The sequence below is a fragment of the Tamandua tetradactyla genome, chromosome 3 (assembly GCF_023851605.1).
Source record: "Tamandua tetradactyla isolate mTamTet1 chromosome 3, mTamTet1.pri, whole genome shotgun sequence".
Classification (NCBI taxonomy): domain Eukaryota; kingdom Metazoa; phylum Chordata; class Mammalia; order Pilosa; family Myrmecophagidae; genus Tamandua; species Tamandua tetradactyla.
Window position 1 is genome coordinate 59,601,012 of NC_135329.1, and position 25,564 is coordinate 59,626,575.

General features: G+C 38.3%; 1 protein-coding gene across 1 annotated transcript in view; it reads right to left on the reverse strand.

Annotated features, from left to right (window-relative positions):
- LOC143677349 (uncharacterized) overlaps positions 1–25,564 on the reverse strand; it is a 92,084-nt gene that overhangs the window by 33,397 nt on the left and 33,123 nt on the right. The window contains exon 2 of the mRNA XM_077153215.1: positions 9,939–10,033. Coding sequence (XP_077009330.1) covers positions 9,939–9,962 — 24 coding nt within the window. The 5' untranslated portion in view covers positions 9,963–10,033. The remainder of the gene's footprint in view (positions 1–9,938; positions 10,034–25,564) is intronic.

Genomic DNA, 25,564 nt, shown 5'->3' on the forward strand with positions numbered 1-25,564 from the left:
ATGTGGCCTTTCTAAACTGTTCTAGTTTGCTAGCTGCCAGAATGCAATATACCAGAAATGAATGGCTTTTAAAAAGGGGAATTTAATAAATTGCTAGTGTAAAGTTCTAAGGCCGAGAAAATGTCCCAATTAAAGCAAGTCTATAGAACTGCCCAATCTAAGCCATCCAGAGAAAGATACCTTGAGGCCGATGAAGTTCAGGATTTCCCTTTCAAGTGGAAGGGCACATGGCAAACACAAAGTTTCTCTCTCATCTGAAAAGGCACATGGTGAACATGGCATCATCTGCTAGCTTCTTGTCCTGGCTTCCTTTCATGAAGCTCACCAGGAGGTGTTTTCCTTCTTCACCTCCAAAGGTCATGGTGGGCTCTCTGCTTCTCATGGCTATGTCATTCTGCTCTCTCAGAATCTCTCATTCTCCAAAATGTTTCCTCTTTTATAGGACTCTAGAAACTTCTCAAGACCCACCCAAATGGGTGCGGACATGCCTCTACCTAATTCAGCTTAACAACCACTCTTGATTAGATCACATCTCCAGGGAGATGATCTAATTACAGTTTCAAATATATAATGCTGAATAGGGATTAGAAGAAACAGCTGCCTTTACAAAATGGGATTAGGAATAAAATATGGCTTCTCTAGGGTACATATATCGTTTTAAACCAGCACACAAACCAACTCTGCAAGTGAACTCACTGCCCTCTCCACTGTGTAGGGCATGATTCCCAGGGGTATAAATTTCCCTGGTAACATGGGACAGAACTCCCGGAGTGAGGCATGACCCATCATCATGGGACTGAGAAAGCTTTCTTGACCAAAAAGAGAGAAATTACATAAAAAAAGTTTCAGTAGCTGAGAGATTTCAAAGAGTTAAGAAGTTATGCTGAAGGTTATTCTCATAACAGATATCCTTTTTTAGTTTTAGCATATTTTCAGGTATAAAATGTGGAAAATTATATACCTGAAAATGTTGAACTATAATGCATTAGCCATGATTCTTGAAGATGACTGTATAACTACAGAGTTTTAAGGTGCAACTGTGTGATTGTGAAAATCCCATGGCTGACACTCCCTTGATCCAGTGTATGGACAGATGAGAAAGAAAAAGACAAAGCAATAATGGAGTTGGGGGCTAGGGTGCGTAATTAGTAAGGGTTCTCTAGTGAAACAGAACCAACACAAGATATCTGTAAATCTGACATTTATAAAGGTGTGTCATGCAACAGTGGGAATGGAAGAGTCCAAAAGCCATAGGGCAGGCAGTGAAGTTGGCAGTTCTGATGAAGCATCGGGACAAACTCCACAGGAGAGCCTTGCTGGGTGCTGGGTGAAGCAGTGAAAAAGTCTCTCTCTTTCCTTAAAAACTGTTCCAGTTTGAAAGGATTAATGTACACAGGAAAGCCATGCTTTACTTCTAATCCAGTCTTGTGGAGGCCATCATTTCTTTTAAATCCTACCCAGCACTGTATGTTGTGGGGTTGATTAGGTTATCTTCAGGGAAATGTGGCTCATGGAATTGTGGGTATTAATTAGAGGAAGATGTGACTCTACCCATTCCAGGTGGGTCTTGATTAGTTTACCGGAATCCTTTAAAAGAGAGAAACACAAAAGAGCCAGAGACCTCTTGGAGATGAAGAAGGAATACACTCCTGGAGGAGCTTCATGAAACAAAAAGCCTGGAGAGAAAGCCTAAACTCCACTGGCCCTTTCTTGAGTGAAGGAAACTTGTTGTTGGTGCCTTAATTTGGATATTTTTATAGACTTGCTTTAACTGGAACATTTCCATGGCCTTACAGCTGTAAACTACCAAATTAATAAATTCCCCTTTTTAAAAGCAATTCCATTTCTGGTATATTGCATTTCAGCAGCCAGCAAACTAGAACAAAACTGACTTAATTATCTCACTGGTGGGAGAAAAGCCTAAGTTCACTGCAGATGTGGTAAGCCACAAACACAATCAACTGACTGATGATTTAATACACCAGCCTCCTAATATTCAACTAGTGAAAAAATATCCTTGCAGCAAGTATAAGGTCAGTACTTGCCTGACCAGACAACTGGGCATTCTCACTCGGCCAAGCTGACGCCAGAACCTAGCCATCACAGTCCACCCCTTGTCAACTTAACAGCTAGACACATCACCTTGGCTTAACTTTCAAATAGAACACAATAACAGACATATATTTTCCCTAACAATACTCAACTGTCCTGCACAGAACCAGAATGTACTACTTCTCTCCAGAATAGTGTGCAAGTCGCTAGACAACATTCAGTCTCAAACTTCATATCCTATGACTTAAATACTATAACATGAACAATACAACTTATGTCATATGATAAAAGGAAAACAAGATAGTTGCTTATGTACAAATGCAAACAGACTCATAACAAAACAGGGAGGAACTACTCATAGAATCATAGTCCTCATTTCTGTCACTGGTCACAGGGTCATAGTTAAATTAATCACAACCTTCTACTACATATTCCATGTCCCTTTTATCCTCAACAAGTATTTCAGCTGGCCGTGGTTCTTTGCCAGGTGGGGAGACTCAAACCTCCATTCCTGAAGTTTCTGGGCCACTGACAGTTCTGACTGGAATGGGTTATTGCAGTTTTCCACTGAGATTAATCATGGGGCATGGTACTAAGAGACACCCTAGGGGATCTCTTATATTTCAGAAAAACTCTTCTTAACCTCCATTGTGTAGTTGCAGTCCTGCTTTCCTTTGACAGTCAGGATCAATCACCCCACACCAAAGATTAATCCCCTTTAGCGCCTGTTGATTCAGTGGCATGAGAAGCCAAAGTTGCAGGTGGCAGTCTTAATTTGCAGTTCAATGGATTAACTGTTATGCCTCCTGGCAGGAGCACTTCTCCTTTTGGAACTTAAGACCTACCAAGTCAGTATACAAATGTATCACTGCCCGGTTCTCCTTCTAAGCAAAATGAAGCAGGTACACTGCTTGAAATTTCACTCACTGGGAGAATTTCCCCTTATCACTGGTCTTTAAAGACATCCCAGAAAAGGGTTGTAGTGCTGAAGCTGTCCACTTCTGGTGGTCCCTGAATATCACACAGAACCATCTATAAACCAGACCCAAGTTTTTTCTTCCTCTGTCAACTGACTGTAAGGAACTCCCCAAGAAGGCACAGCTCTGGTCTGGGAAAGAGAAGGTAATGTGGCAGGAGTGGGGGCCATGGGCATTTGTGCCTTCAGTACCTGCTCAAGCCGTATCTCTAATATACCATATCTATTTTAGGATGGAGTGCTGCTGTGCACACCCATTACGGCTTGGTGGGTGAGACAACATCCAGCTCATGATAGGCAACTCAGGTCTCATGGCAACTTGGTGTGCCAAGGTTAAGCATTCAGTCTCTACTAAGGCCCAGTAGCAGGCTAAAAGCTGTTTCTGAAAAGGAGATTAGTTATCAGCAAGCAGGTGGTAAGGCTTTGCTTCAAAATACTAAAGGTGTGCATTGAGATTCTCTTACAAGAGCCTGCCAAAGACTCCAGACAGCATCTCTATTTGCCACTGAAACTTGCAGCACCACTGGATTTGCCGGATCATAGGGTCCAACTGGCAGAGCAGCTTGCACAGGCAACCTGGACATGTTGCAGAGCCTCCTCTTGTTCCTGTCCCCCACCAAAACTATCAGATTTTCTTGTTACTCAGTAAATGGGCCTGAGTAACACACCCAAATGAGGGATATGTTATCTCCAAAATCCAAAGAGGCCAACTAGGCGCTGTACCTCTTTTGTTGGTTGGAGAAGGGGCCAGCTTACCCTTTAACTTAAAAGGGATATCTTAACATGTCCCATACCACTGGACACCTAGAAATTTCATTGAAGTGGAATGGAAGTCCCCTGTATTTTTCTTGGATTTATTTCCCATCCCCTGATAAGCAAATGTCTTACCAATAAGTCTAGAGTAGTTGCTATGTCTTGCTTACTAGGTCCAATCAACATGATAACATCAATACAATGGACAGGTGTGATGTCTTGTGGGTGCGAGAAATGATCAAGGTCTCTGTGGACAAGACTGTGACAGAGGGCTGGAGAGTTGAAATATCCCTGGAGGGAGCTTCATGAAACCAGAACTGGGAGAGAAAGCTAGCAGATGTAGCCATGGGCCCTTCCAGCTGAGAGGGAAACCCTGAACTTCATCAACATTTCTTGAGTGAAAGTAACCTTTTGTTGGTGCCTTAATTTGGACACATTCACTTCCTTAGAACTGTAAACTAGTAACTTATTAAATTTCCCTTTTTAAACACTGTTCTGGTTCTGGTATATCACATTTCAGCAGATTGCAAACTAATACCCCAGATCAATAGCTGCACAGCAGGTAGCAGATGATGTGTTGATTTGCTCAGGCAATGATACGACATCTGGAACAGCAGCTGCAATTACAGTCACCACCTGATTAAGTTTATAATAACTCACTGTCATCCTCCAAGACCTATGTTTTGTGCACAGACCAAATGGGAGAGGTGAATGGGGATGTGGTAGGAACCTGTTTCCTTCAAGTCCTTAAGAGTGGCTATAATCTCTGCAATTCCTCCAGGAATCCAGTATTGCTTTTTATTTACTATTTTGCTAGGTAGGGGCAGTTTAGTGGTTTCCACTTGGTTTTTCCTACAATAACAGCTCTCACTCTACGAGTCAGAGAACCAAAGTGGGGATTTTACCAGTTGCTGAGTTATGCCAGTTCTAATTATGCATTCTGGAAGTGGGGAAAATGACCACAAAATGGGTCTAGGGATCCACTGCCTCCACTGTGACAGACCTGAGTTAAAACTCCTTCCATAATTTGACCTCCAACAAGTGCCTACTCTGGTGGGCCAGAGTAACATTTTGGGTCTCCTGGGATTAATGGCACTTCTGAGCCAACGTCTAATAATCCCCCAAACAATGATCATTTCCTTCTTCCCAGTGCACAGTCACCCTGGTAAAAGGCCATAGTTCTTCTTAGGCAAGCCTGGGAGGAAGGTTAACAGTATAAATTTTGGGTTGTATAAGAGGATCCTACCCCAAGGGTGCCCAGCCCTTTCCTCATTCATGGGGTTCCGGGTAAATAAATTGTCTCAAGTCTGAGAATTGATTAAGGGGCCATGACTCTCTGTTTTTATAACTGAAGTTAGACTTCTGTTCGCTGGACCTAGAATACTTCTGCTTATACAACTCAAAGAATTTAGTAGACTGCCCATCAATTTTACTTCTAGGTACCTCATGATCTAGTAGTTAATGCCACAAGTCTCTGTGAGTCAGATTATTTTGACTGGTGCTTTGAGTATGCTATCCATTATGGTGGCCACATCCACCTGACCTATGGTGATTGTCTCCACATGGTTTCTGCCAACTTAGGACCCAATCATCCTCATTCTATTTAAAGATTCCACCTCAATGACAGCATTTCCACCATAATATCTGCCCTATAGAGAAGGATGACCATAGAGCTCTTGAGGGATGATGGAGCTGGTCTCATGAATATATTTCTCAAGGTTCTGATGAAAGCTGTGTCTTCTGGACATTCCTGGGGTGTGTGAGAATAAATTCACTCTAATATTCCAATCTCTCTAAGCCTCTGGAGTCCCTCACCCACATTATACCAGGGCATTTTTGGCATTTCGACCTCAAGTAATGTCAGCCACCTTCTGATCCATGTTTCAGCCAACTATCCAAAGAAGCTATTAATGCCCTTTCTAATCCCTCAATCTACAACACTGAATGCAGAATCTCTGCCTAGTGGGCCCATATTAATAAATTCAGTTTGATTCAACTTTATATTCCTTCTACCATCATCCCACATCCCTAATATCCATTCCCACACGTATTCCCAATGTTTGTCTTTATACAGACTGGAAAATTCACGCAATTTTTTTGGAGTATAACATAACTCTTCAAGGGTCACACTTTGTACCTCAACTTTTGGGGCCTGCTGGGGCTTTAGTTACAGATCTTGGAGGAAAGAGGGTGGTAGGGGTGCATCATGAAAAGAAATAGAAGTGTCTTTCAAACCAATTATCTAAGGGCATTTTACTGTAGTTTGATATAGTGAAACAGAATTAGTCACTCCAGACAGAGGAGTGAGGGCTGTTTCCCTAAGGTAGGCAGTTACAGGTTTATAAGGCCCTTAGGTGGATATTAGATTGCAGACACCTCTGGGCAGACCAGAGGCTGGGAAGTTGTTTTCTCAACGAGGCTGAAGGTTGGGAAGCTGTTTCTTCAGGGCAGTCCACTACTGGTCTATCTAGCAAAGGCTCGACAGAATCCAGGAACTCCATCTTCCCATCGCCATCATTATGAAGCCATATGTCCCCATCCCACATTTCAGGATCCCATTCTTTTCCAATCAAAGCCCTCACTTTTACAGTAGACACCCTGCAAGGTTGAGATTTTAGTTTACATTGTAAACATGCTACTTGCACAATGAGGCTCTGTGTCTGGTTTTCAGATATCTCAAGTGTGTGACCATAGGAAATAAGATTTTCTTTCAAGAATGGAAATGTTCACATGGTACCTAAGTTGCAAATTTGAAGCTCTCAGCTAATCCTTTTCCCTTATTACTGCATCCAGCATATCTAATAACAGCCAGTCTACATCATTGTAACTCCTAATTCCACCAAACTCTGTAAAGGTGTCAAAAATATTCTCACCCAGAGCCTTGCCTCATGTAAGTATACAATTAGCAGAATCTAATGGAGATATTTTGCATATCTCTCTTGCTAACTCACCCCAGGATTTGTCAGTACCATCTTGATTATTGGAAACAGAGTCATTAGTGTCTCTGAGTCTAATCATAGTAGAAACCCATTTTCAAAATTCTGTTTCTGGGCATGCCACAGTGGCTCAGTGGCAGAGTTCTTGCTTGTCATGCCAAGAGACCCGGGTTTGGTTCCTGCTGCCTGCCCATGTTAAAAAAAAAAAAAAAAAATTCAGTTTCTCAAGAACCACTGCACTCTCAGTAGCAAGCTGTATTTGTCTGGGATCTCTAGAGAAAGAGAACAGGAGATATCGGTAAATATGATATTTATAATGGTATGTCACAACTGTAGGAATGGAAGAGTCCAAAATTCATAGAACAGGCTGTGAAGCTGCCAATTCCAATGAAGGGTCTGGACGAACTCAACAGAAGAAGCTCGCTGGCTGAAGAACTGAAAGTCTTGCTCTTTCCTTAAATGTCTTCATCTGACTGGATTATCACATTGGTGGGAAGCACATCTTAGTTGATCACAGATGTAATAAGCCACGGATATAATCAACTGACAGATGATTTAATGTACCAATCTTCCAGGTTATCAACCAGCCATGAAATATCCTTGCAGCAATGGGCAGGCCAGTACTAGCCTGACCAGAAAACTGGGCATCATCACTTGGCCAAGTTGACACAAAAACCTAGCCATCACAAGGGGTATGGGATGTTTTGGGTGCTCTTTTTCTTCTTCTTCTTTTTGGAGTAATGAAAACGTTTAGAAATTTATTGTGTTGATGGGTGCAGAACTATGACAGTATGAACCACTGATAATATACTTTGTATGATTATATGGTGTGTGAATATATCACAATAAAATTCTATGAAAAAAAGAATTCCATTATTCTAAAATAGTTTCACTAAAGGAATCTTTGCAAAATGCATATGAAAAAAAAAGCCCACGAGAGTTGTCTTGTAGCTAATGGAAAAAAAGATTTTAAAAATTTACAAAACGAAGTTATAAACTCTATTTTTGCATGTCTGTGGATGTGTTTTATATTTTCCTATCCAAATTAACTTATAAAATTCCTTTAAAAAGCTCTACTCAAACTAACAAATAAACACATAGAAAAATAATAATCCAAACTTTAAATATTTCCAATGAAGAGTAATTATAGAAAGAAATCCAAGTGTTTTGAACATAATTAAAGTTCCCATAATTCAGAAAGCCTTTGGGAAATAGGACTAATTTAATATTATGTTAAATATATATATATATATCTTTGGAATTATCAATGTAAGAAAAATAGAAGCAGATAATTTTATTTTACTTGGGTGTGTTCTTCCTAAATTTATACAAGATTACTGATAAAATAAACTAGCATGATATATACTATACCTCTAAGATGAAGAAAAATGTAAATCTGTATTTAAAGAGTAATTGTGTTTTGAAGGATGTTAGCTTGAATACAGTTTCCATATTTCTGATAAATACATAAGGTATTTAATTTAATAAGATACATTTTGTGAAGAGAAAAGAATAGTTTTGTTTTAAAGTGAAATAACTCATTGCAGAATGAGAAACAGAAATATGCAGGACCATTCATAAAGGTAGACAACACTGTAGAAAGTTTGCAGAAAAGGCATTTTATCTGACATGGTTAAGTTTTCTGATCAGACAGTAACTTCATGTAACAGCAGAATTTCGTTTTAACTTTGTTAAAAAGAGTTTTCTTTAATTATTCATCTGCTCTTCAGATTTTTTTGTTTTTGTTTTGCTTGTGCAGGTACCGGGAAACAAACCCGGGTCTCCAGCATGGCAGGCGAGAATTCTGCCACTGCACCACCATTGTCTGCCCTCTTAAGATTTTATAAAAGACTTTTCTTAACCATTAGAGTAACATGCTTATAGGGTGAACATTCTGGACCTGAGAATAATCTCCTGTCCTTTACACAGACCTCATCACTTCTCACTTTTGAAATAATTATGTGTATTTTACATCTATGTGACCTACTCCCTTTACTTTTAACATTTTTTATTGTGAAATATGGCATATTCAAACAAAAATAAATTTCAGAATACAGTTTTAACAATTAGTTATAGAGCAAATTTCAAACTATAATATGAGTTATAGTTCCACAATTTCAGATATTTCTTTCCAGTTATTCTAACACCAGAAGAAAAGTAGAAAGAAATATCTATATCATAATCATTCAGTAGTCATAATCATTTAGTAGTCATAATCATTTGTTAAATTCTAACTTTTGTGTTACAATTTCTCCCTCCTATTTGATCATTCTCTTCAGGATGATGTGGGCAGTGACTATTTTAATTTCTTCATGTTGAAAAGGGGTGTCAACATTATGGGGTAGGGGAATGCAACTGGTTGATGTTCTGAGAGAGACTGGTACCTTTAAGTTGCTTATCTGGCATAGGAACTGCTTTCGTCTGTTAAAGCTGCCAGAAATCCAACATACCTGAAATGGGATGGCTTTTAAAAAGGGAATTTATTAGGTTACAAGATTACAATTCTAAGGATATAAAAATGCCCAAAATAAGGCATTCAGGGAAAGACACTTGGACTCAAGGTAGATACCTGAACTCAAGAAAGGCGGATGGAACAGCAGCTACATGCTGGAAGGACATGAGCTGGTATCTGCTAGTACATTAGCTTTGGTTTTAAAAAACTTTGCTGGGAGGATTTTCTTTCCCCATCTACAAATGTTTCTGTGTTGGCTCTGAAGCTTTGTCCAAAATGTTTCCTCTTTCAAAAGACTCCAATAAACCAATTAAGACTCACCCTAAATGGGCAGAGTCACAGCTCCATCTAATCAAAAAGTTACACCCACAATTGGGTGTCACATCTCCATGGACACAATCCAATCAAAAGGTTCCACCCACAACTGGGTGTGTCACATGCCCATGGAAACAATCCAAAGTTTCCACCCTACAGTACTGAATCAGGATTAAAGGGCATGGCTTTTCTGGAATACATAACACTTTCAAACCAGAACAGGAATAATCTGGAGATTTTAAGTTTCTGAAAATAAACTTAATAAGTAAACTTTTAGTGTCACAAGTCTTAGAGCCCTGGGTTTTCTTTAGGGTTTTCAGGAATACTGTTGGTTGGGGCTTGGCATTCCATGGCAATTTGAAATATCTGGCTGATGCTTATATAAGAACAACCTCCAGAATGACCTCTCAACTCTATTTGAAATCTTGCAGCCACTGAAATCTTATTTTGTTACCTTTCTTTTTCCCCTTTTGGTCATGCAGGCATTCTTGATCCCACAGGTTCATCTCTGGAAGTCAAATCCCATGTTGCCAGGGAGACTTAACATCCCTAAAAGAGGAGAGGGTAATAAGTTCATTTACAGGATTTGTCTTAAGAGGGAGAGGTCACATCTGAGCAACAAAAGAGGTTCTCGGGGGGGGGGGGGGGGGGGGGGGTTAATCTCAGGTGTTTATATGTAAGCTTATCTTCCCATTACAGAAATAAGTTTCACAAAGGCCAGCCTCAAGATCAAGGGCTTGGTTCATTAAGTTGGGAGTTCCCAGGGCTTGAAAAAATATCAACTGTTTCCCATATGCTAGTTTGCTGGTTCCCTATTATTTCTCCATTCTCTCTAAGGACTCTGAAAATACGTTTTTATTATATCTTCAAGATACTGTGGACTGCATCATAGCGTTATATTAAGCAACACAGGATTATTAGATCTCACTCTTTATTCTAGGTTCCCTATGTTTAGGTTAAATTAACTTGTCAGGCTGGTTAAACTAAATAGTGTGCTACAGAAAACTGAACTTTTGGACAGAATAAACATCTCTTTCGTTGGTCTCATGCAGAAGTTGAAGCATTAAAATACAGACAACATCATGCTTTACCCTATATTCTGATTTATGTAAATCCCAATCATATCAGTTTCATTCATATCTCTAATTGAAGTCTGATCTCTTTTTTATCTTAACAGTTATCGTATGGTGTAATGTTGACTTTCAGAGCTGTAAACGCTAATGCTGAGTCACAGGTGTCACATGGGTATCTATAGATCCAGGGAACTACTAGGTCATACAGAAAGGGCACAGCATCTCAGAGTTTAGAAATAACACTAAAACTCAGGAACAAATGTGAGTATTGTAGAATTTACAATCAAGGCATAGTGTATTTACAAGCAATTGAGACCATACAATACTTCTCCTTTTGTTTATGGCTTATTTTGTTCAACATAATGTCCTCAAGTTTCATTACTCTGTGTTTTCATTTCTTGACACATATCAACATAATATACATTCTATGCAAAATATATTATCAATGTCTCACAGTACCCTCACTTCACTGAACAATGATCCTCACTCTCAATTTTAGGGAATTTTCATTGCTCCAAAGAGAAAAAATAAGATATATATATATAGTCACACATAAAAGAAAACCCAAAACACCCTATATTCCTTATCCCCCACCCAAATATTTACCCATAGTATTGGTACGTTACTAGTAAGATATTGTTATTTATTACAGTTCATAGCATGCAATCAGTAATTTTTCCCATATACCACTCTATCATTATTTGCACAAGTGTCATACATTTGAAATAGCACATGCTAGGCCTTATTTATATTTATAGTGCTAACAGACCACCCCTTCTAATCATATTCACCTTCAATAGGCACTATTACTATAATACCAATAACAAATTACCATCACCTCTATCCATTTTCAAACATTTCGATTCAACCTCATTAATAAATCTGTACGTACTAGCTAACCACTCCCCCTTCCCTGGCTTCTATCTCTAGGTCCACTATATTCCACATTTTAAGATTCTGAGTTTACATTTTCTAGGTGGTTCATATAAATGAAACTGTAAAATATCTATCATTTTGTATCTGGCTTATTTCCCTCAGCATTATGTCCTCAAGGTTCATCTATGCCATATGCTTTAGGAGCTCATTCCTACTTACTGCTGTATAAAATTCCATTCTATGCACATATCACATTTTGTTCATCCACTCATTGTTTCCCTCTTTCGGCTACTGTGAAAAAATGCTGCCGTGAACACTGGTGCGCAAATGTCTGTTACGGACACTGTTTTCATACTTTCTGGATATATACCGAGTAGCAGAATTGCCAGGTCATACAGCAACTCAATCTTTAGTTTTCTGAGGAACTGCAAACTATCTTCCACAGCAGCTTTACCATTTTACATTCCCACCAGTACTAAATAAGTGCTCCATTTTCTCCACAAACTTTCCAACATTTGTGGTTTCCTGATTGCTTAATAGTGGTGATTCTTTTAGGTATGAGATGATATCTCATTGTAGTTGTGCCTTGCATTTCTCTAATAGCTAATGAAGATGAACAGAAACACTGAATTCTGCACATTCATCTTTTATTTTGCCACTTGGCTGAATTTATAGGCTCAAGCAGTTTTGTCACAGCTTTCTCGGGACTTTCCAAATATAGAATCATGATATCTACAGATAATTTTACTTCTTTCTTTCTGATTAGGATGCCTATTTTATTTCTTGCCTAATTGTTCTAGCTAGGAATTCTTTTACAATGTTGGTGCATCCTCTTCTTTTTTTTCTCTGTTAGGTTAGTTGATTTTGTTGATTCTCTCTATTGTTTGGTTTGTTTCCCAATTCATTTATTTAAAAAATTTTTATTAAGAAATCTTCACACACAGAGTCCATCAATAGTATACAATTAATGGCTCAAAATACCATCACACACTTGTGTAGTCATCACCATGATCATGTTTAGAACATGTGCATCACTCCAAAATCTTTCTGAAATCTCTCACCACTGAAACTTTATTTTGTCTCATTTCTCTCTTTCCCTTTTTAGTCAAGAAGGTTTTTATCATCCCACGATGCTGGGTCCCAGCTCATGCTGGGAATCTGGTCCCATGTCACCAAGGAGATTTACACCACTGGGAATCATGTCCCACATACATGGGAGAGCACTGAGTTTATGTGATGAGTTGGCTTAGAGAGAAAGGACACATCTGAGCAACAAAAGAGACTCTCTGGGGGTGACATTTAGGCATAATTAAATGTAGGCCTAACCTCTCCTTTCTAGGGATGAGTTTCATAGGAGCTGTATTGGTTCTAATACGTTGTGTGCCCCAGAAAAACCAAGTTCTTTAATCCTCATTCAATATTGCTGGGCAGGAACTTCTTGATTGTTGCCATAGAGATATGACCCACCCAATTATGGGTGGTAACTTTTGATGGAGATGTATCTCTATCTATTCAAGGTGGGGTTGCTTGCTGGAGCCTTTTAAGAGGGAACCATATTAGAAAAAGATTGAGTCATCGGAAACAACAGAGCCCACACAGCCAGAGACCTTTAGAGCAGAAGGAAAACACCCCTGGGGGAGCTTTATGAAATAAGAAGCCAGGAGAAGAAGTTAGCAGACATTGCCATGGAGGATACATGGTAGAAAGCCCAAATTTCAGTGGCCTTTCTTGAGTGAAGGTAACATCTTGGTGGTGCCTTAGTTTGGACATTTTTATAGCCTTGCCTTAATTTGGACATTTTCATGGCCTTAGAACTATAAACTTGCAACTTAACAAATTTCCCTCTTTAAAACCCATTCTGTTTCTGGTATATCACATTCCGGCAGCTTTCAAACTAGAACAGGGGTGAACTTCAAAATCAAGGGTTCAGCCTACTGAATTGGTTGTCCCCATTGCTTGTTGAAATTTTGAATGATTAACTGCAGCTTTACAGAAATGTAACTGATTTCTGATTTTGCTGCCATCTCCAAGACCCACTCACCCATACCAGGAATCCAAGACAGCTGGGATAGCTCACAACCACCCTTTAGGGCCTGCTGATGGTTCCACAAAAATGTACAGGGAGGGACTGTGATCCAGAAAATCCTGCAACATGGCTCAATGGCTTACCCACCATAAATAACATCAGCAGGAGTGATGAAACAACAAAGAGGATCATTTTCCCCTGGGATCAGTTAAAAGAGAGCTGTGCCCATTATGGGCAGCTCCCACAGACTGGTGACCAGGATGATTTTCCCTCTTGCTCTAGCAACAGTCAGGGTCAACAGGGGGTCTATGGGAGCTTCTTCAAGGCTAAATGCAGATACATGCATGCTACGTTTTGCAGAAGGAACCTCAATGTACCTCAAAGGAAATACCTAGGGAAGGTATTCCTCAAAAAAGTCAAGGTACACTCACTAGACTTTCCATGGAAGATGAAGATCAGAAGCCTCATCCTCCAGGCATCTGTAATGGAATGGGGATCCTCTCAATAATTTTCCCTAAAGCTCAGGGAAAGATAGCATTCATTATATTTTCATTTCTTATTTAGAGGTTTCTTTATTCCACAAGCCACAGATCTCAATGACATATGCTTCTTATTACCTTTAAATGTAGGGAGTGAAACTGTGGGTTGAGAAAGCAAACTTTCTACTTTTTCCTTCTTTAAGTCAAGAATCCACTGTGCATCTCCTCCTTATTCAACAGGAGTGGGGAGGACTAGGAGTTTGACACTGGCACCAATATATCACAGGAAGGAACTGAGTAATCACAACATAATTTCTGAAAAATTTTTCTGAAGTATAACATAGATATAGAAAAGTGCATGTCATCAGGGTACAGCTTGATGACTGCTCACAAACTGAACTACCCTATTTATCATTCAGATCAAGACTCACACCATCACCACCTCCCTCAAATATCTCTAACCCCTTTCTGGTCACATTCTTCACCTGACAACCAATATTCTCTCCTTGAACAGTATATATTAGTAGTGCTTTATTTTGAACTTTACATATATATTCATATGGCATTGAATATCTTGCGTCTGAAATCTTTGCTCAATAGTTGCATAAGAATCACCTATATTGTTTACCTAGCTATTCTAAAGGCTATATAGTAACCCAATGTTAAACTATAACACATTAGTTTATCCATTTTCCTGTGACTTGGAATTTGAGTAATTCCCACCGTTTTGATGTTGAGCATAATGCTGCAAAGAGTACATGGGGGATGGGAGGAAGGGACATAGAAACAAAATAACGAAGTCAGAAAGATACTGGAATAAATATGAAAAATAAAGGTAACAAAATATATGAATGTTTTATTTAACCAAATGAATAATTACACTGATAACAAAAATTCATTCTTAGTAGCATAATTATTAAATTTCTGTGAATGACGGTGTTTCAAAAAAAGACTAATGCTGCTTTAAACATTCTTAAGATTTTTTGTGAACACATGTGCATTACTGCTGGAAAGAAATTTAATAATGGAATTCCTGTCTTTTTAGGTGATCATATTTTAAGTTTAATAGTCTGTACTGACTCATATACCCACTAACATTCATTATGAGAGTGCTGTTACCATTCTTTAACCTAGCATGTCTTCTTTAACTTTTGCAAAGATTTTTAGTTTGAAGTAATTTCAAACATAGAGGACAATTGCAAAAATATTAAAAACTTGTTACAGAGAACTACAATATACTTCCATCTCACCACCTACCCAGAGGCACTCATTTTGACATTTCACCATATTGCAAATATCATTTACCAAATGATACTGTTTATCATTTTATCTTTCAATCTATCAAATTATGGATCTATTCATCCATTTGCCTGATATATCTATCAATTTTCTGGAAATCTGGATGTAAGTTGTATATATATATATATATATATGCTCCTTGAATACTTAACACTGCCGAATACATTTTCTAACAAGAAGGAAATTTAGTTACGTAACCACCTTAGGCACACTTGTCAAGTTCATAAAATTAATACTGATATAAAGCTTATAGTGTATTTTCAATTTTTTCATAATGTCCTTTTTGAGCCTTTCTACTTCTTTCATATGTCCTTTCCAGGATCACATATTTTGTCATTGTCTTTTTATTTTCTCTTTATTCTTTTCATTTTTTTTAACTGTGGAATCATATATAAAACATAAACTTTCCTTCGACAACTACTCACAAGGGATTAATCACATTCACAATGTTTCAGCACTGTCATAATTCATTCCTAAAGCTTCCCTAACTTCCCAAACAAAAACAACAAACCCATTATGCCTAAAATTTCCTTTCCGCTTTCTCCTGTTCCTGGAAAACTGTACTCTCATTTTTGTCTCAGAGTTTGCATATTCTCAGATATTTTATCTGATGTTTTCACGGGGCTTAAATTTAAAATTTTAATCTATTACAATCTCTCTTTCTTTGATACAAAAACAATTCTGGAAAAGCTGGTTGAAAGGGGCCAAGATGGCAGCTTAGTAAGGTGCGCGCGTCTTAGTTCCTCCTCCAAAACAACTACTAAATAACCAGAAACAGTACAGAACAGCTCCCGGAGCCATGACAGAGACCAGACACACAGCGTACCCTAGTCTGGACTGGCTGGACCAACTGAGAGACTCCACTGCAGTGAGATCCCCAAGCGGTGTGCGCGTCCCCGGGCCACGGAGGCTGGCGGCCGGCGCCCCTCCCTCCCTCCTTCCCGGGCCAGCTGAGAGTCTCAGAGAGGCAAGTTTCCCAAGCCACGGCGGCCGGCACCCCTCCCTCACGGGCGGCTTCCTGGACCGGCTACGAGTCTCGGATCAGCGAAATCCAAAAGCCGCAGCGGCCGGCGACCGGCGCCCCTTCCCCACAGGCGGCTTCCCGGAGGGAGAGGAAAGAGTCTCCAACAGTAGCAGGGACTGAGTCCAACCAAACACCAATAGTGGCATTAATAAACAAATTCTGACTACTAAAAATAGGCCCCCAGCTCAGGCGAAACTGATTAAGGCGGAAGTCGCCTATTGGGCTAAATGAAAAACAGGAAAGGGGGAGAAACAGAGCCTTCTGCGGCTGTTTCTACGGAGGCTTGGGGACTCTGGGCTCAGCACCGGGATTACACAGGTTGCAACTGCAGTAAACACAGAAACAGGCTGCTTTCAGGGCTCTCTACTGCCTGAACCTTTCCCACAGGAGGGGTGAAACGCATCTCAGGTGGAATCCCTCTCTCAAGGAATTCAGATCCCAGGACTTCACAATTTGAAGCCATTAAAACCAGCCTACAACCTTTCCTCTGTCTCCACCACGCACACAGCAGGGAGAGCCTTCCAAAGTTAAAGGAGCCACAACATCTTTTGCTGGTGGGACCCGCAGACAGACAAGCGCCACATACTGGACAGGATAAGAAAAACAGAGCCCAGAGACTTCACAGGAAAGTCTTTCAAAATGCTGGGTCCCACACTCAGGGAAATCTGTTAAATGTCCAGACGCCAGCAAAAAATAACAAATCACACCAGGAAAACTGAAGATATGGCCCAGTCAAAGGAACAAACCAATAGTTCAATGAGATACAGGAGCTGAGACAACTAATTCTGAATATATGAACAGAAATGGAAAACCTCTTCAAAAACCAAATCAATAAATTGAGGGAGGACATGAAGAAGGCAAGGGATGAACAAAAGGAAGAAATGGAAAGTCTGAAAAAACAAATCACAGAACTTACGGGAATGAAAGATACAGCAGAAGAGATGAAAAAAACAATGGAAACCTACAATGGTAGATTTCAAGAGACAGAGGTTAGAATTAGTGAGCTGGAGGATGGAACATCTGAAATCCAAAAAGAAACAGAAACTATAGGGAAAAGAATGGAAAAATGTGAGCAGGGGCTCAGGGAATTGAATGATAATATGAAGCGTACAAATATACGTGTTGTGGGTGTCCCAGAAGGAGAAGAGAAGGGAAAAGGAGGAGAAAAACTAATGTAAGAAATTATCACTGAAAATTTCCCAACTCTTATGAAAAACCTAAAATTACAGATCCAAGAAGTGCAGCGCACCCCAAAGAGAATAGATCCAAATAGGCGTTCTCCAAGACACTTACTAGTTAGAATGTCAGAGGTCAAAGAGAAAGAGAAGATCTTGAAAGCAGCAAGAGAAAAACAATCCATCAAAGACAAGGGAAACCCACTAAGACTATGTGTAGATTTCTCAGCAGAAACCATGGAGGCAAGAAGACAGTGGGATGATATATTTAAATTACTAAAAGAGAAAACTGCCAACTAAGAATTCTATATCCAGAAAAATTGTCCTTCAAAAATGAGGGAGAAATTAAAACATTCTCAGACAAAAAGTCACTGAGAGAATTTGTGACCAAGAGACCAGCTCTGCAAGAAATACTAAAGGGAGCACTAGATTCAGATATGAAAAGACAGAAGAGAGAGGTGTGGAGAAGAGTGTAGAAAGAAGGAAAATTAGATATGATATATATAATACAAAAGGCAAAATGGTAGAGGAAAGTATTACCCAAACAGTAATAACACTAAATGTTAATGGACTGAATTCCTCAATCAAAAGACATTGACTGGGAGAATGGATTAAAAAACAGGATCCTTCTATATGCTGTCTACAGGAAACACATCTTAGACCCAAAGATAAACATAGGTTGAAAGTGAAAGGTTGAGAAAAGATATTTCATGCAAATAACAATCAGAAAAGAGCAGGAGTAGCTATACTAATATCCAACAAATTAGACTTCAAATGTAAAACAGTTAAAAGAGACAAAGAAGGACACTATATACTAATAAAAAGAACAATTAAACAAGAAGACATAACAATCATAAATATTTACGCACCGAATCAGAATGCCAGAAAATACGTGAGGATACACTGCAAATACTGAAAAGGGAAATAGACACATCTACCATAATAGTTGGAGACTTCAATTCCCCACTCTCATCAATGGACAGAACATCTAGACACAGGATCAATAAAGAAACAGAGAATTTGAATATTACAATAAATGAGCTAGACTTAACAGACATTTATAGGACATTACACCCCACAACAGCAGGATACACCTTTTTCTCAAGTGCTCATGGATCATTCTCAAAGACAGACCATATGCTGGGTCACAAAGCAAGTCTCAACAAATTTAAAAAGACTGAAATCATACACAACACTTTCTCGGATCATAAAGGAATGAAGTTGGAAATCAATAATAGGCAGAGTGCCAGAAAATTCACAAATATGTGGAGGCTCAACAACACACTCTTAAACAACGAGTGTGTCAAGGAAGGAATTACAAGAGAAATTAGTAAATATCTCGAGGCGAATGAAAATGAAAACACAACATATCAAAACCTATGGGATGCAGCAAAGGCAGTGCTAAGAGGGAAATTTATTGCCCTAAATGCCTATATCAAAAAAGAAGAAAGGGCAGAAATTCGGGAATTAACTGTCCACTTGGAAGAACTGGAGAAAGAACAGCAAACTAATCCCAAAGCAAGCAAAAGGAAAGAAATAACAAAGATTAGAGCAGAAATAAATGAAATTGAGAACATGAAAACAATAGAGAAAATCAATAAGACCAGAAGTTGGTTCTATGAGAAAATCAACAAGATTGATTGGCCCTTAGCAAGATTGACAAAAAGAAGAAGAGAGAGGACACAAATAAATAAGATCAGAAATGGAAGAGGAGACATAATCACCGACCTCACAGAAATAAAGGAGGTAATAACAGGATATTACGAACAACTTTAGCTAATAAATACAACAATTTAGATGAAATGGACAAGTTCCTAGAAAGGCATGAACAACCAACTTTGACTCAAGAAGAAATAGACAACCTCAACAAACCAATCACAAGTAAAGAAATTGAATCAGTCATTCAAAAGCTTCCCAAAAAGAAAGTCCAGGACCAGACGGCTTCACATGTGAATTCTACCAAACATTCCAGAAAGAATTAGTACCAACCCTGCTAAAACTCTTCAAAAAAATTGAAGTGGAGGGAAAACTACCTAATTCATTCTATGAAGCCAACATCACCCTCATACCAAAACCAGGCAAAGATATTACAAAAAAAGAAAACTACACACCAATCTCTCTAATGAATACAGATGCAAAAATCCTCAACAAAATTCTAGCAAATCGAATCCAGCAACACATTAAAAGAATTATACATCATGACCAAGTAGGATTCATCCCAGGTATGCAAAGATGGTTCAACATAAGAAAATGAATTAATGTAATACACCATATCAACAAATCAAAGCAGAAAAATCACATGATCATCTCAATTGATGCAGAGAAGGCATTTGACAAGATTCAACATCCTTTCCTGTTGAAAACACTTCAAAAGATAGGAATACAAGGGAACTTCCTTAAAATGATAGAGGGAATATATGAAAAACCCACAGCTAATATCATCCTCAATGGGGAAAAATTGAAAACTTTCCCCCTAAGATCAGGAACAAGACAAGGATGTCCATTATCACCACTATTGTTCGACATTGTGTAGGAGGTTCTAGCCAGAGCAATTAGACAAGAAAAAGAAATACAAGGCATCAAAGTTGGAAAGGAAGAAGTAAAACTATCACTGTTTGCAGATGATATGATACTATACATCGAAAACCCTGAAAAATCCAGAGCAAAACTACTAGAGCTAATAAATGAGTACAGCAAAGTAGCAGGTTACAAGATCAACATTCAAAAATCTGTAGTATTTCTATACACTAGCAATGAACAAGTTGAGGGGGAAATCAAGAAACGAATTCCATTTACAATTGCAACTAAAAGAATAAAGTACTTAGGAATAAATTTAACTAAAGAGACAAAAGACCTACACAAAGAAAACTACAAAAAACTGTTAAAAGAAATCACAGAAGACCTAAATAGATGGGAGGGCATACCGTGTTCATGGACTGGAAGACTAAATATAGTTAAGATGTCAATTCTACCTAAATTGATTTACAGATTCAACACAATACCAATCAAAATCCCAACAACTTATTTTTTCAGAAATAGAAAAACCAATAAGCAAATTTATCTGAAAGGGCAGGGTGCCCCGAATTGCTAAAAGTATCTTAAGGAAAATAAACGAAGCTGGAGGTCTCACGCTACCTGACTTGAAGGCATATTATGAAGCCACAGTGGTCAAAACAGCATGGTACTGGCATAAAGATAGATATATCAACCAATGGAATCAAATAGAGTGCTCAGATATAGACCCTCTCATCTATGGACATTTGATCTTTGATAAGGCAGTCAAGCCAACTCACCTGGGACAGAATAGTCTCTTCAATAAATGATGCCTAGAGTACTGGATACCCACATGCAAAAGAATGACAGAGGACCCATATCGCACACCCTATACAAAAGTTAACTCAAAATGGATCAAAGATCTAAACACTAGGTCTAAAACCATGAAACAGTGAGGAAAATGTAGGGAGATATCTTATGAATCTTACAACTGGAGGTGGTTTTATGAACCTTAAACCTAAAGCAAGAGCACTGAAGAAAGAAAGAAAGAAATGGGAGCCCCTCAAAATTAAACGCTTTTGTGCATCAAAGAACTTCATCAAGAAAGTAGAAAGACAGCCTACACAACGGGAGACAATATTTGGAAACGACATATCAGATAAAGGTCTAGTATCCAGAATTTATAAAGAGATTGTTCAACTCAACAACAAAAGACAGCCAATCCAATTACAAAATGGGAAAAAGACTTGAACAGACAGTTCTCAGAAGAAGAAATACAAATGGCCAAAAAGGCACATGAAGAGATGCTCAATGTCCCTGGCCATTAGAGAAATGCAAATCAAAACCACAATGAGATATCATCTCACACCCACCAGAATGGCCATTATCAACAAAACAGAAAATGACAAGTGCTGGAGAGGATGTGGAGAAAGAGGCACACTTATCCACTGTTGGTGGGAATGTCAAATGTTGCAACCACTGTGGAAGGCAGTTTGGCAGTTCCTCAAAAAGCTGAATATAGAATTGCCATACGACCCAGCAATACCATTGCTAGGTATCTACTCAGAGGACTTAAGGGAAAAGACACAAACAGACATTTGCACACCAACATTTATAGCAGCATTATTTTTTTTTTTTTTTATAGCAGCATTATTTACAATTGCAAAGAGATGGAAACAGCCAAAATGTCCATCAACAGATGAGTGGCTAAACAAACTGTGGTATACACCTACAGTGGAATATTATGCAGCTTTAAGACAGAATAAATTTATGAAGCATGTAATAACATGGATGGACCTAGAGAACATTATGCTGAGTGAGACTAGCCAAAAACTAAAGGACAAATACTGTATGGTCCCACTGATGTGAACCAACATTAGAGAATAATCTTGGAATATGTCATTGGTAACAGAGACCATCAGGAGTTAGAAATAGGGTAAGATAATGGGTAATTGGAGCTGAAGGGATACAGACTGTGCAACAGGACTGGATACAAAAACTCAGAAATGGACAGCACAATAATACCTAATTGTAATGTAATTATGTTAAAACACTGAATGAAGCTGCATCTGAGGTATAGTTTTTTATTTTATTTTATTATTTTTTATTTTTTTATTTTTATTTTTTCTCTATTATCATTTTATTTCTTTTTCTGTTGTCTTTCTATTTCTTTTTCTGAATCGATGCAAATGCACTAAGAAATGATGAATATGCATCTATGTGATGATATTAAGAATTACTGATTGCATATGTAGAATGGAATGATTTCTAAATATTGTGTTAGTTTTTTTAATTAATAATAAATAAATAAAAATAAACAATTCTGAAAGTATACAAACACCATGTCTTATACAACACTGACTTATTATTACATGTTATATATTTGTCTTTTAGGTCATGTAGGAAATAAAAAGTGAACTTAAAAACCAAAAATGCAATAGTATTGACACTTATATTTACCCGTATCATTACCCTTACTGGAGTTTTTATTTTTTCAGGCTGCTTCACTATATTTTCTATTGCTCAACATACAGAATTCCCTTTAGCATCTCTTTAGGGATTGGTCTACTGAACTCCTTCAGCTTTTGTTCATCTAGTATTGTCTTAATCTCTCCCTCAGTTTTCAAAGACATTTTTTCAAGATATAAAATTCTCACTTGGCAACTTTTTGCTTTCACCACCTTAAATATGTCAACATAGTGCCTTCCTGCCTACAAGGTTTCTGAGGAGCAATAAGAACTTAATCCTACTGATGCTCCCTTGTATGCAACAAGTTGCTTCTCTCTTGACACTTTCAGAATTCTCTATCATTTACATCTGACAGTTTGACTCCAATATATCACAACGTGAGTTTGTTTTAGAGCTCACAGAGCATCTTTGATATGCATATGAGTGCATTTGTTAAAGTAAAGAAGTTTTCATCCATTATTTCTTCATTCTTTCTGAACTTTTCTTTTTACTCTCCTTTTGGGCCTCCAAAAGTCTGTAAACAAGTACAAATAATGGCATCTGTACTAGTCTGTAAACTTCTAGAATGAGATATATATACTCGAATTGGAACAGCTTTTAAAAAGGAAATTTAATGTTACAAATTTACAGTTCTAAGGAAGTGAAAGTGTCCAAATTAAGGCATCAAAAAGAGGCTCCTTCACTCAAGAAGGCCAATGGGTCTGGAACACCCCTGTCAGCTGGGAAGTCATGTGACTGGCATCTGCTGGTTCTTTGTTCCAGGGATCTGTTTTCAGCCTCTGTTCCTATAGGTCTTTCTCACTTTGCTTCTCTGGGGCTGGGTTTCATCTCTAGGCTTCCCTTGGCTCTCTCCAATTTCTGTCTTGCTTAACATCTTATGGTGATGTGTGCTGAGCTCCAAGCATCTCCAAATATCCCTGTCTCTGAGTTCCATGTGTTGGTATTTGTGTCAGCTCTGCTCTGAAGTTTCTGTCATCTCTGACTCTCTCCAAAATGCTTCTTCCTTAAAGGTTTTCAGTAAACTAATCAAGACCCACCTGGAATGGGTGGAGTCACACACATCTTCATCTAAAAAGGTCACATCGAATACTGAGCATGTCATTTCACCATGGAGATAATCTAACAAAAAGTTTCTGCCCTACAATAAAGAAGTACAAGTTTTTAAAAATGGCTGCTCCCACAAGATTGAATCAGGTATAAAACATGGCTTTTCTGGGGTACATAACACTTTGAAACCAGCACAGCATCCCATGAGTTCCTCAGGCACTGTTCACTTTTCTTCATTCTTTTTTTTTTTAATTGATAAAACTAAACATACCAACATACACACATTCTTAACATACAAACATTTCATACCTGGTAGACAGTCAATGGCCCACAATATCACATAGCTGGTATTCAAAAAAAAAAGATCAATTCTATGAACATTTGCATCACTCCAGAAAAAGAAAAAAGAAAAAACTCATATATACCATATTCCTTACTCCTCCCCTCTCACTGACCACTAGCATTTTCATCTACCAAATTTATTTTTTAACCTTTGTCCTCATAATTTGCTTATTTTTAATCCACACTTTTTAAGGAGCATCAGACACAAGGTTTTCACAATCACATAGTCACACTGTAAAAGCTATATTATTATACAATCATCCTCAAGAAACAAGGCTACTGAAACACAGCTCTATAGTTTCAGGTACTTCCCTCAGCCACTCCAATATACCATAAACTAAAAAGGGGTATCTACATAATGCATAAGAATAACCTCCAGGATAATCTCTTGACTCTGAAATCTCTCAGCCACTGACACTTTATTTTTCTCATTTCTCTCTTCCCCCTTTTAGTCAAGAAGATTTTCTCAATCCCTTGATGCCAGGTCCTGGCTCACCCCAGGATTACTGACCCACATTGCCAGGGAGATTTATATCCCTGGGAATCATGTCCCACATAGAGGTGGAGGGCAGTGAGTTCACTGGCTGTGTCAATTTAGAAAGAGAGGCTACATCTGAGCAACAAAAGAGGTTCTCTGGGGTGCCTCTTAGGTCTAATTTTAAGTAGGCTTAGCCTATTGATGTGGTTGTCCCCACTTTTTGTTAGATTATCAGAAATTCTCCAAATGGGGAAACTGAATATTTCCCCCTTTCTCCCCATTCCCCCAAGGGGATTTTGCAAATATTTCTTTATTCACTGCCCAAATCACTCTGGGATTTATCAGGGCACCATACTAATTTGGACAAACCAACAAAATCTCATGCCCTATTCAAGATTCCATGTATTTATGGTGTTCAACTAAACCTTTAGACCACATTAAATTAGGAAATGCACTACCCAAAATTAAAATTTTGCACCAACTAAACTTCTCTCCTTTTAGTCTCGTATAGAACTTGAAGTTTTAAAATATGGACAATAACATCCTTTACCCAGTCTTCTGATATACTTTAGTCCTATCCAGATCAGCTTCATTCATATCTCTACTCGATTACTGATCAGTTTTTCAACTTTTTAAACAGTTCTTGTATGTGGTGCCACTGACTTTCATAGCTTCAGAGCTCTAACTCTGAGTCGCAGGTGTCACATAAATACCCAAAGTTTCTGGGAAAGACCATGTTACATACAAACAGCTTAGTATCTCAGAATTTAGAATTAACAGTTACACTTCCTGAATATATGTGACTGCTGTAAGAGCTTACAATCTAGGACCCTTTACAATAAGCCCCAACCTGACAACCCATGCTCTTGACTTAAGTTTACTGAATTTTTATATTATAGTTAGTCCATATGATTGAGGCATGATACTTGTCCTTTTGTAACTGACATTTCAGTTAACATATAGCTCTTAAGGGTCATTCCATGCCTCACAACTTCATCTCTGCTGTGGCCACCTCTTCACTACTTCTTATTTCAACTCCTTAGAGGGTATGACAAATTATTTTATCTTTAAGTTTTCTGGTTCTTTCCTTTCAAAGCTCCAATATACTGTTCAATCCCTCTAGAAAACTTTATTCTCTTACTGTGATGTTCATATCTTTTTAGTTCATTTTCAAAATTCCTCTCTCTCTAGTGAAATTCACATTCTGATGATTTCCCATTTTTCTGATTTTGTTTAGTACTTCCTCTTTGTTTCACTTTAGTTTTATGGGCATATTTAGAAACATTATCTTTAAAGTCT